The following is a 12,546-nucleotide window of genomic DNA, read 5'->3' as shown; positions in this document are numbered from 1 at the left end:
AAATAATGAATAAAAATGCCATAAACTACCCCCTATTTTGTAGATGCTATAACTTTTGCGCAAAAACCAAACGCTTATTGCGATTTTTTTTACCAAAAATATGTAGAAGAATATGTATCGGCCTAAACTGAGGATTTTTTTTTTGTTTTTTTATATTTTTTTTTGGGGGGGGGGGGGGGATATTTATTATAGCAAAAAGTAAAAAAATACTGCTTTTTTTTTTTTTTTTTTCAAAATTGTCGCTCTATTTTGGTTTATAGGGCAAAAAAATTAAAACAGCAGATGTAATCAAATACAACCAAAAGTAAGCTCTATTTGTGGGGGGGGGGGGGGGGGAAGGACGTCAATTTTGTTTGGGAGCCACGTCGCACAATTGTCAGTTAAAGCGACGCAATGCCGAATCTCAAAAATCTTTAGACAATTCTTTACTGCTCTTTCTTCTCCATGCAGTGTGGCACACAGACATACAACAGAAAGGTGGAGCAAATTTCTCTCCATTTTAACTGGTTGCCGGTGTAATTTCTATATTGTCAAATGTCAGCACCTGTTAATTGATACTTGCATGGAAAGTGTCACATTCAGCTTTCCGTTTCCCCACTTTTTTGTGTCATACCAATACAAACAAAAGAAATAAACATGACAATGTCTAAACATTTGTCATTTTCTGGGTGATGTTGGTGCATCATCTGATGGAAATGCAGGGGTGCCAATATTTTTGGCCATGACTGTATCCTAGTGCAACACAGACGGAGAAGTAAACCAAAAATGTAATAAAAAGTGGGTAAAATGTTAAGGGGGAAGTATGACGCTTCCATCGCTAAACACCTTCTGAAAATGCCATTAGCCTGGCTGATATGTTGACCCACCAGCTTCAGTATTTTCCAAGTTACTGGTCCAGAGTATCAGAATAAAATAAAATTGCTCCATTCCTCCCCCCCCCCCCCCAACAAAATCAGTGTTGATGGGGGAATCCCTCCCGTGGCACTATTGTGTACTGCCGGTGTTGCGACGAGAAAGGTGCCCAGTCGAATAATGCCCGCCCTGTAATGCACAGGCGCAGTGCCTGCGCAGTACGGAGCCGCCGAAAGTCTCCGACAAACGCCTGTGCAATGAAGACAACGTTGTGCCACACGCTGCAGCACGCTCCCGATGCTCGTGCAACTCTGCAAAGGGCGGGTGCATTATTCATTGAATTCTGCAAGTGGCGGATACCTACAGCAAAGGCCGTACTTTTAGAAATCCACCACATCGTATCAGCTCTGCCCATCAGGTTACAATACAGCCTGTTCTGTAGGCATCCGCCTCTTGCCGATTTGCACGAGCATGCGGCAGCGTGTGGCACAGTGCTGTCTTCATTGCGCAGGCGTCATTTACAGCTATTCATGTTCGGAGACTTCTCGGCGGCTCAGTAGTGTTCCTTACTGCACAAGCGAGGGCTTTCACACTGGAGCGTGTGTCCCGGCAGGGCGTCAGAAAAAGTCCTACCCGCAGCTTCTTTGGAGCGCATTAGCAGCGGTGAACTCACTTCTGCCAATGCGCTCCTGCCCATTGAAATCAATGTGCAACATACTCTGAGACTTGGCAGTTATACAACGTTTTCAAGTACTCAGAAGAAGGACAGAGACTCAGGGAGACTGACTGCCAAACGCTTCCCCAGATACAGGTTTAATGCCTGCTCTTTCTGGCGGACTGTCTGCCCGGGAGCGGGAAAGTAATTAGAGGTCGACCGATATATCGGCCGGCCGATATATCGGGCCGATATTCAGTCATTTTGGAGAAATCGGCATCGGCCGATTATTATCCAAATGTGGCCGATATTTAGCAGATCTGCATCAGCAGAGTGTGGAGAAGGAAGGAGGAACATGGGGTTCCCCCTCCCTTCTCCACACTGTCTGCAGAGCAGTGCCGTGTGTGTGAAGGAGAATGGAGCTGTCGGGCTGATGTCGGGGTGGGCGGGACCCGGGGTGGGCGGGACTCAACTGTCCAACACCAGCCAATGGGATGAGATCATTGGCTGGATAGCTGCTGGGTCCCGCCCACCTCCAACATCACGATGAATCTGAGCTCCTCTCTCTCTCTGCTCTCACAGTTTCACAGCACATAATGTAGCTGAATGTGTGAAACTCTCTCTTCATACAGTTTCACAACTGCTGCAGAGAGAAAGAGGAGCTCAGATTCGTTGCGATGTTGAAGGTGGGCGGGACCCGGGGTGGGCGGGACTCAGCAGCTATCCAGCCAATGATCTCATCCCATTGGCTGGTGGACAGCTGAGCCCTGCCCAACCCGGGTCCCGCCCACCTTCAACATCGCAATGAATCTGAGCTCCTCTTTCTCTCTGCAGCAGTTGTGAAACTGTATAGAGAGTTTCACACATTATCCGCTACATTATGTGCTGTGAAACCTGCCAGTGCCATCTGCTAATGCCAAGCCGGCCAGTGCCACCTGCCAATGCCATGCCAACTAGTGCCACCTGCCAATGCCAACTAGTGCCATCTGTTAATGCCATCCAGTGCCACCTGTCAATGCCATCCAGTGCCACCTGCCAGTGGCAACGCCATCCAGTGCCACCTGCCAATACCATCCAGTGCCACCTGCTAATGCCATCTAGTGCCATCCAGTGCCACCTGGCATTGCCAATGCCATCCAGTGCCACCTGCCAATGCCATCCAGTGCCATCTGCCAGTGCCATCCAGTGCCACCTGCTAGTGCCACCTGCCAAGGCCATCCAGTGCCACCTGCCAATTAGTGCCACCTGCCAGTGCCAACCAGTGCCATCTGCCAGTGCTAACTATTGCCAATTAGTGCCACCTGCCAATTAGTGCCACCTGCCAGTGCCAATTAGTGCCACCTGCCAGTGCCAATTAGTGCCACCTGCCAGTGCCAATTAGTGCCACCTGCCACCTTAGTGCCACGTGCCAACCAGTGCCACCTGCCAGTGCCATTCAGTGCCACCTGCCAATCAGTGCCATCTGCTTTTGCCAATTGGTTCCATCCAGTGCAATCTGCCAGTGCCAATTAGCGCCACCTGCCAAAAAATAAAAAATCGGCCTAAAAATCTGAGCTCCTCTCTCTCTCTGCTCTCACAGTTTCACAGCACATAATGTAGCTGAATGTGTGAAACTCTCTCTTCATACAGTTTCACAACTGCTGCAGAGAGAAAGAGGAGCTCAGATTCGTTGCGATGTTGAAGGTGGGCGGGACCCGGGGTGGGCGGGACTCAGCAGCTATCCAGCCAATGATCTCATCCCATTGGCTGGTGGACAGCTGAGCCCTGCCCAACCCGGGTCCCGCCCACCTTCAACATCGCAATGAATCTGAGCTCCTCTTTCTCTCTGCAGCAGTTGTGAAACTGTATAGAGAGTTTCACACATTATCCGCTACATTATGTGCTGTGAAACCTGCCAGTGCCATCTGCTAATGCCAAGCCGGCCAGTGCCACCTGCCAATGCCATGCCAACTAGTGCCACCTGCCAATGCCAACTAGTGCCATCTGTTAATGCCATCCAGTGCCACCTGTCAATGCCATCCAGTGCCACCTGCCAGTGGCAACGCCATCCAGTGCCACCTGCCAATACCATCCAGTGCCACCTGCTAATGCCATCTAGTGCCATCCAGTGCCACCTGGCATTGCCAATGCCATCCAGTGCCACCTGCCAATGCCATCCAGTGCCATCTGCCAGTGCCATCCAGTGCCACCTGCTAGTGCCACCTGCCAAGGCCATCCAGTGCCACCTGCCAATTAGTGCCACCTGCCAGTGCCAACCAGTGCCATCTGCCAGTGCTAACTATTGCCAATTAGTGCCACCTGCCAATTAGTGCCACCTGCCAGTGCCAATTAGTGCCACCTGCCAGTGCCAATTAGTGCCACCTGCCAGTGCCAATTAGTGCCACCTGCCACCTTAGTGCCACGTGCCAACCAGTGCCACCTGCCAGTGCCATTCAGTGCCACCTGCCAATCAGTGCCATCTGCTTTTGCCAATTGGTTCCATCCAGTGCAATCTGCCAGTGCCAATTAGCGCCACCTGCCAAAAAATAAAAAATCGGCCTAAAATATCGGCCGCAAAAATCGGCATCATATATCGGCCATCGGCCGCCCCAAATTCTAAAAATCGGCATCGGTATCGGCCAGAGAAAAACCCATATCGGTCGACCTCTAAAAGTAATACCCTACGCCCTATTGATGGGCGCCTTGGAAGGTCCTTGCTCGTGCAGCCCCACCCACCTTTCACTATACCTCTTTCTACTCTTCTCTATACTGCTCTCTCACCCTTCCACTATTTTTCTCTACTATGAAAACGGAAAAGGGAACTAGGGGCCAGGCCGACCGGGCCCAGTCGCCGGGACACGGGACGTTAAACACAGTCGCGTAAGACACACCTTTACCGGGACCTAGACATATTCCAACCTTCTATGATGTAATACATCTGGGACTATAGTTTCATATATGCTACTTTACCTGTGTATGAGAAATGTTTTCTCTACTGTACTTTTATTTTTTGTGTTTGTTAAAGGTCCGCGAGGACTGGCTGTCTGGTACTAAATAAAAAAAAAAATAAAAAAAAGAAATCAATGTGCATTTTCCCCCACTGACCCCCAATGGATTTGCTCTGGGGTAAAAGCTTTTGAGAAATACGGCCTTGTATTATGTATGGTTACATTGCAAGCTCTTGGTTTCTAAATCCTTACATAAGGTCTAAAGAGAGGTTTGCCACATCATTGTTGTAGCTATTTCAAATTGAGTGGATTTGTCTTTTGCCATCTCGTCTTCTGAAAATCTTCATCTATAATTACTTTCAATTAACCAGCTTAAGGATTTCCTATGGCTAGACATTAGCAACACTCGTCCAAAACTAGTTTTCTGTACGTATGTCCCTGGCACACTACTGGCATGTTGTGGTTTTAAGGACAAAAGGGTTGTCCGATTTGTTTGTCAAGCAGATGGAAGAGAAACTGTCCTCTCTCATTTGTTTAGATGTGCATGTGAAAGATCACTTGTTTAATCGAACAACCAAAAAAGCTGCGGATAGGCAAAAACTGCAGGTACCTACCTGCATATACAGCATCTACTGTACCTTGTCAATAGCCCTGCTAGGCAGGAATGTTGGGCCAATCTGACTCCGTCATTCTACAGCACTTCTAGTAGTGTTAAAACTTGCCTGCCCCCTTCTGCCTCCCACAAATTGCTATTGGTCAGTGAGACAGCTGATCATAGTGATATACTTGGGTAATTGAGGGATGCCATGGTTGATCTACTTCTAGAAAACTAGTTTTCTGGCTGTGTCTGCATTTATTAGTCAACTCCAGCAGCCACAGCTCTCTGCTCAGAGAGGAGGGGAGAGCTAAGCGATCAGCAGTGTATGATTTCTCAGTGCAGATTCGGCAGGGGACAAATGCAGCATCAGATCGATCACTTTCGGTGAGTATATATATATTTTTTGGAAACCCCATATGTCTCTTAAGGTCTCATTTACGCTTGCAGCAGTCTCAATAATGCAATCTGCGACTGAATTTCAGAGAACTGTACAGGAACGGCCGACAGGCTTTCAGGATGCCCCCTGAATTTTTTTTTTTTTTTTATTTTTTTTTTTTTAACAGCCAAATTGAATTTACAGTAATTTGAATGGATTGCTTTTGTCAGTGGTACTGCCCACTGAATAAATCAGGATATGATTTTTAAACCTTCAGATTATGGATTACCATAAACTTGTAGAGGAATGCAAACGGATCTACACAGGTACTAACAAATATGCATTACACTTTTTTCTCAGGATTTCGAAACAAGTGCCATTGCTTCAAAAGAAAGAGAAAAAAACAAAAACACAAAACATTTTTGTTTTCTTTCCTGCATTTACCAGAAAATTTAGACAAAAAAAATACAATTTAAAATAACTCACTATGTCTCCAACTAAATACCTTGGATCATCTACTTTCCAAAAAGGGGGTCATTTGAGGGGGGGGGGGGGGCGGTATTTGTACAGGCCTGGCACACACTGCAGTGGAGTAAACCCTGCATTGTCCAGAGGTATCCCCTTTCCACTATAAAGGGACCCCTTAGTGCTGCATGATAAAAGCATAAGAATTTTCACAAAGAACGGGAAGAAAAGGGGTAACATACACATTCTGTAGAAGCATCATCCATTACTCCACAGAATCAATTCTAAGGCAGAGGCTAATTCCAGGGGCACTCATGAGCCTATTTTTCATTCTGTTTTGTATATGTAACGTACGCATTTGTCAAGTTGGAAATTGAGCCCTAAAAGTGCCTGAAAGTGTCTACTGCCTCAGTCTACTACCTCCTCAATTTCATCTTACTTATAATCTCTTCTTGACCGTTCATTTGTTCTACTTCAGTCTTGGCAATATAACAGCACAATGGCGGTACTGTGCTCAGCATCGCTGCATACGTTCAACACAACACTTTGTTAAAATGAATACATGGAATATTTATGATCATTTTAGCAAACACGTCTTGTCGAAACAACAGCTAGCAATAGAGAATACCACATAAAATCACTAGACCTTTAGTTAAACTCCTGAACCAAGATAACCCCTAATGCCACTGTTAAAAGGCCAAACAAGATGTAAAACTGCCAAAAATGTTACTTCCTAGAAATCATTTAAAGATCATCACCAACCCATGCGTGTGTAATTGGATCAAAGCCACAGCTAAGAATCTGAACCAAGTTTCAGAATAAATTACATTACATAGCAGTTTGAGGCCTGGAATAGGGCATCTCGGCCAATGTCATTATGTTTAGTATTTCAATATGTTTGCTGCACTGCTAATTTCATCTCTGACTTAGGAGCTCAATATTAAGATTTCAGAGATGCAATATTTCTATTAAAAGTAAAATGGGACAAAAATAAAATGGGTTAAATACCACAGAACCAAGGCTAGGCCATGGGAATTCAAACATGCATATATTCTTAGCAAGCCTAAAATTAGCTTTATAACAAGCCCTCACTGGCACTGAAGGAACAGGCATTTATCGTTCATGCACTGAAATACCTGTGCGACAAGCTTCATGCTACTTAACACTTCAAACTGGCATTAAAAGCAGGAGTTTCAGAGGCGGTAAAAACGCCCCAATACAATAGACAGCACATAGTCCTGTGCACACTTAAAACATGAAGCATTAGCGTCACTCCAAAATTGAAGCCTGTTGATGAGTCAGGAGGCGTTTGAAGCCTTTCAACATCTCCCATTCAAGTCTATGGTAACGCTTCGCAAATGCTCTGACAGGCGTTTGCGGTGCAGCTACAGGGGGGTTAAAATTAGTTAATTTATGTCACTTTCCATTGTGGAGCAGCTTAACGCTGATCAAACGCTTCAAAACCGTGCATAGGGCGCATGTTTAATGCTTGTAAAATGCCTCATACTAAAGCTGATTGACGCCATACAAACGCTATAGGAGTGTTTGTTAAGAGTTAGAAATTTAGTCAAACGTGAACAAGCCCTTAGTGTGAACAAGCACCATTAAATAGAATTGCAATCTTGATGCTGAGCTTCGGGAATCACACTTGTAAACCCTTACATACCACTTTTTGCTACAGGCAAGCCTATAATAGGGCTTACCTGTAGCTACCCTGGATATCTCCTAAACCTGCACGGTTTAGGAGATATCCCCCTGTACCTGTCAAAGTCATCGACACATGCACAATGAAGCAATGGCACGTTGTGCCGTTGCTTCAGTTAGACTGTGCCGTTACCGGCGGCTCTCGTGCGCATGCACGGGAGTGACGTCACGCGGCTCCGGCCAATCACAGAGCTGGAGGATGGACACAGCCTGCACAGGGGACAGTGCTGGATTCGTTTGCAGGTAAGTGTCACATAATGGGCTAGTATGCGATGTATACTAACCCATTATGCTTTTAGTTTGTAGTGAGCAAAAGAGGAAGCAACACCCATCAGAGTTTACTTCCTCTAACCACTTAAGTGAGTGAGTGAATAACTTATATAGCGCTACAAATGCGAACTGAATCGCCTCAAGGCGCTTGGCATCCATTTTCCTTTCTTTTAGTCTTCAGAAAAGGTGGGTCTTGAGTTTTTTTCTGAAGGCCTGGTGATTCTCTTCCGTTCGTAAATGAGTTCCACAGTCGGGGTCCTTGGACTGCGAATCTTCGTTCTCCTTTGCGCTTGTAGCGTGCCTTGGGGATTTGTAGTAGATTTTGGTTGGCTGATCGGAGAACGCGATTGGGGTTGTGGCATTTTATTTTCCCACATAGATATTGGGGGGGGGGGGGGGCCATGCCTTGTACACACTTGTACGTCAGGCAGAGGGCCTTGAATGCGATTCAGTCCTTGACGGGCAGCCAGTGAAGGGACCTCAGGGTGGGGGAAATTGATTCCCAGGGTTTTTTGCCTGTTACCACTCGCGCAGCCGTGTTCTGGACCACTTGCAGACAGGTATTCTGGTACTTTGAGAGACCCAAGTAGAGGGAGTTAGCATAATCGAGCTTGGAGTTTATTAGTGTTCCTACTACTACTGCGGTGTCTTTTTTTCGAATGAATGGCACAAGTCTTCTTGGTAGACGCAAGAGATGGCGAGACCCGCTGATTACTGTCCCAATTTGAGCATCGTCATGTCGGAGTCAAAAATTACTGCTAGACTTTTGACTTTGGTGCTGGGGGTGATGTCTGTCCAAATATCGGCGGGGGCCACCATGTCGTCCTGGCCGATCTCCTTGTGTTTACATGGACCAGAAGGAGTACTGTTTTTGAACCATTGAGTTTGAGGTGACTCTCCGTCATCCAGTTGTCTATAAGAGTGAGGGATTTTTCTAGTCCGAGGTATTGGTCCTTTTTGTTGTTTATACGAAAGTAAAGCTGAGTATCATCGGCGTAAGAATGGTAGAGTAGATCCTGGTTACTGATCATTTTGAGGAGTGGGCGAAGGTAAATGTTGAAAAGCACGGGCGACAGGGGGGACCCTTGAGGGACTCCACATGTCAGAGTATGCGCTTCTGAAGTGAAAGGTTCTAGTTTCACTATCTGGGATCGATTTTCCAGAAATGATGAGAACCAGGGTGGATCAGAGTCTGCGAGTCTGGCCACTTCTGTGAGCCGAGTCAGCAAGATTTTGTGATCTACTGTGTCAAACGCCACACTAAGGTCTAGCAGTATCAGAAGACAATATTCTCCTCCGTCTGCCGCTTCAAGAGCATCATCCAATATTTTGAGAAGTGCGGTTTCCGTGCCATGACCTGGCCAGAAACCCGATTGTAGTGGGTCCAGTAATTTATGGGTGTCTAAATGCTGTGGTAGCTGTTGTACTACAACTTTCTCCATGACCTTGGAGAAAACGCAGAGACCTGTTATAGGTCGACTGTGGCTTGGGTTCTTTGGGTGGAGATTAGTTTTTTTTAAATGGGTTTTATTATGCCTTGTTTTAGGGAGGTCGGCACCATGCCTTTCTTAAATGATTGGTTTATGAGGTGCAAGACCGCGGGCGCCAATGTCTCGGCACATTCTTTCAGCAGTTTTGTGGGAATGATGTCATACGGTGCTGTACTGTCCCGCAGGCTACCGATGATATTTTTGGTGGTGTCGATGGAAATGGGCTGGTGTTTAAATTTTATAGATTGAGGTATATTTGTAATATCGTCACCTTTTTGTTTTGTAGGGACAGGGTTGGTGGTTTTATTTTGCTAAATTGTTTCAAAGATATTTTTGATTTTGTTAATGAAAAAATCCGATAATTCATTGTAAACATCTTGAGAATCACGATTCGGAGCCTCTAGGCAGGCTGGGTTCATGTTTTGGGTGACTAAATTAAGAGCTCACGGGGACGATTCAGGGCTTTTGCGAGAATGATTGAGAAGTGTTCTTTTTTTGCTTTGAAGATTTCTTTATGATATATCTTTGTAATTGATTTGTAGATTTTGTGGGTTTCGGTAGTTGGGTTTCTTCTCCAGGTGCCTTCCGCTCTTCTGCGTTCTTGCTTCAATAGTGAAAGAGCGTCATTGAACCAGCCGGAGTTGTTTTTTCGGATAAGCGTTCTGCGTTTCGGAGCGATTTCATCTGCAGTCTGTAGTAAAACTTTGTTAATGAAATTGAGTATTTCCACTGACGATTGATTTTGGTTTATTGTTGTTATTTTATTTGCTAATGTGGTTTTGAAGAGCTCAGAGTGGAGTTTCTTCTGGGATCTTGTCCAGTGTGATGTTAACGGGTTTGCCGTTTTTTTTGAGGACGGTATTGTTGATTATTTTGAAGTTGATTGCATGGTGATCTGTCCAGGGTAACGGTCTATTCTCCATTATGTTAATGTCTATATCTTGTTTGAAGATAAGATCGAGGGTGTGACCTGATAGATGCATGGTCGCACCTATCAGTTGCTGCAGACCTAGTCCTAATTGGTCAATGCAGGCCTTCGCAATGGGGTCCTGTGGGGAGCTAGCCCAGAGGTTGAAGTCTCCAAGTAGCAGGAGGTGTTTGGTGTTCAATGTATACGTCGAGATAAATTCCATTAGTGATGCAAGGCTTTGGTCCTGGCTGTCTGTAGCATAGATGTAAACGGTGTCCTGGGGTGTTTGTAATTGCAGAGTAAGCGTTTCCATGAATGGCAATGAACACTATAGGTTTTTTGAGCGCGAGGTGAGACTTGTACATCACTGCCAGGCCTTGATAGTTGTTGTCTCTAATATTTTTTGAATGGTGTCTGGTAAGGTTGCGGCGGTGTTCCTTAGTCCCCAAATAGTGTTTGCTGAATACCTAAGGTTAAGCATGATCCCCAACAAACGTTGACGATGACAATATGATACGCGGTGACAAATCTGGTGGTTAGTGACTTTTACCACTAACTTGTGGCTAGCTACGGCAGTTACTGATTTAAGAACTGTGCTGCCGACGGTGGCGGTGTGGTGGTCCCCCCAATCTGACCCTTCTGGTTGAGCCAGAGGAAGGTGAAAAAAAACCCTGCTGAGCGAGGCCAATATGCTACAGTGGGGGAGAAAAATTCCTTCCTGATCCCTCAAGGCGATCGGATAGAACCTGGATCAACAAGACTAAGGTGACGGTGGCCTGGGTTCTTGCCTGTTGAAGGCGCAGGTTGCGACTGCTTGGTGCTCCTTTGTCGTCTGTACGGCCGGTGCGGGGTCAAAAGACGGGGGTGAAGAGGTTCAATACAGTAGATTGGAGAGGTGGTCTGAGTGGTGTGGGATTTTACAGATTATGATTGGTGAGTACTATCCCCAGTGGTTATGGCAGGGGAGGTGATACTGGGCTGACCCTGCTTTACAGTCAGGGTGTACCAAGATGGCCGCCTGGTTGAGCCAGAGGAAGGTGGGGATGGAGGACCGTCTGCTCAGGGGCGGTGGGTGAGGCTTGGGGCGGCTGGCGAGGAGCCTCAGGGTAGGGGAGATCACTGGAAGGGTGAGGCAAAAGATGGCCTAGACGGCGCTCCACCAGGCCGCAGCCTGTCCCAAAAACGGACGGCCGCACTCTGTCACGGGGGCGGCCCCTACCTCCTTAAGGCCTCCTGGGGAAAAAAAAGCCTGAGCTTTTACAAGTTTTTTTAGGTGCATTTACAGGCATCAAGAGCTTGGCCATTAATTCATTTTATTGGCCAGAAAAATAATTTATTCTGCCTATTTTAATGAACACTGAAGCACTAAACGCACCTAGCGTTTAGATGCAGTTAACAGTGTCAAGCGTCTTTTTCTGCACCTGGACGCACTGGTAGTGTTTTTTTTTTTCCTGCCTCTAAATGCGGTTAAAAGCCTTTGTGTGCAACATGCAGGGGAGTTGAGGCAAAAAAGAAAACAAATTCCAGATGCCCCTGGAAGCAGCTGCAATATATCCAGTAAGCATGAGGCCTATAAACTGAAAATCATTTCCACTGTAATTTTTGAAGATCAAAGATAAACTAAACAATGTAGTCTATTTGGCTTATTTACTTTTGTTAAGAACATACAAATATTTGCAATGATAGCCTGCCTACAGTTTTACTTTTAGAATTGTGTGCATGCATGCTGTACAGTGCAAAATGGAAACCTTTTACCTTTATGGACTTTCAATCAATAAGACACCTTAAAACCCAAGCATTTGAATTAAAAGTTTTTGCAATACCAGTAGATGACCAGTCATATCTAAGGGATTAATTAATGTGATTGCTGCAGGTAGTGCTTACTTACCCAATGTGTCCTTTAAGTTCTTCACAATAGAGGCCTTTCGGGCACTGTTCTTTCTCTCTACATAGTTAGAGGGCACAAAGCCAGTCTTGTTCATTGAATTCCGCACCCGCCACCAGGATTTGGAGTCATCTAGAAGCAGGAGTCGCTCATTCTTTTTGATGTCCAATTCTTGATCTTGCTGGGCCACATAGTCAAACTTGGCGACCACAACCACCTCGTCCGTCATCTTCTAATCTTTTGGGCACTGCAAGACAAATCAAACAAAATTGATGGGTGTGAGCTTTCTTTACCCTTCCAATACATGGTACACCCCAACTATGAGACCTTTGCTTTATGCCACACAAACCCAATTAAATAAATTATGAACTTTCACGGGCTCAGCCATGCAATCTTGGCACCAAGCCCTGGATC

General features: G+C 45.8%; 1 protein-coding gene across 2 annotated transcripts in view; it reads right to left on the bottom strand.

Annotated features, from left to right (window-relative positions):
* Positions 1 to 12,546, bottom strand: part of NCK1 (NCK adaptor protein 1) — a 162,563-nt gene that overhangs the window by 64,972 nt on the left and 85,045 nt on the right. For both annotated transcript variants that reach the window (XM_040348714.1, XM_040348715.1), the window contains one exon: positions 12,136 to 12,379. In XM_040348714.1, the coding sequence (XP_040204648.1) occupies positions 12,136 to 12,361 (226 nt within the window). In that variant the 5' untranslated portion in view covers positions 12,362 to 12,379. The remainder of the gene's footprint in view (positions 1 to 12,135; positions 12,380 to 12,546) is intronic.

Source organism: Rana temporaria, chromosome 4, assembly GCF_905171775.1.
Source record: "Rana temporaria chromosome 4, aRanTem1.1, whole genome shotgun sequence".
NCBI classification, from domain to species: Eukaryota; Metazoa; Chordata; class Amphibia; order Anura; family Ranidae; genus Rana; species Rana temporaria.
Note: the sequence above shows the minus strand (reverse complement) of the source record. Positions and strands in the feature narration are given on the sequence as shown.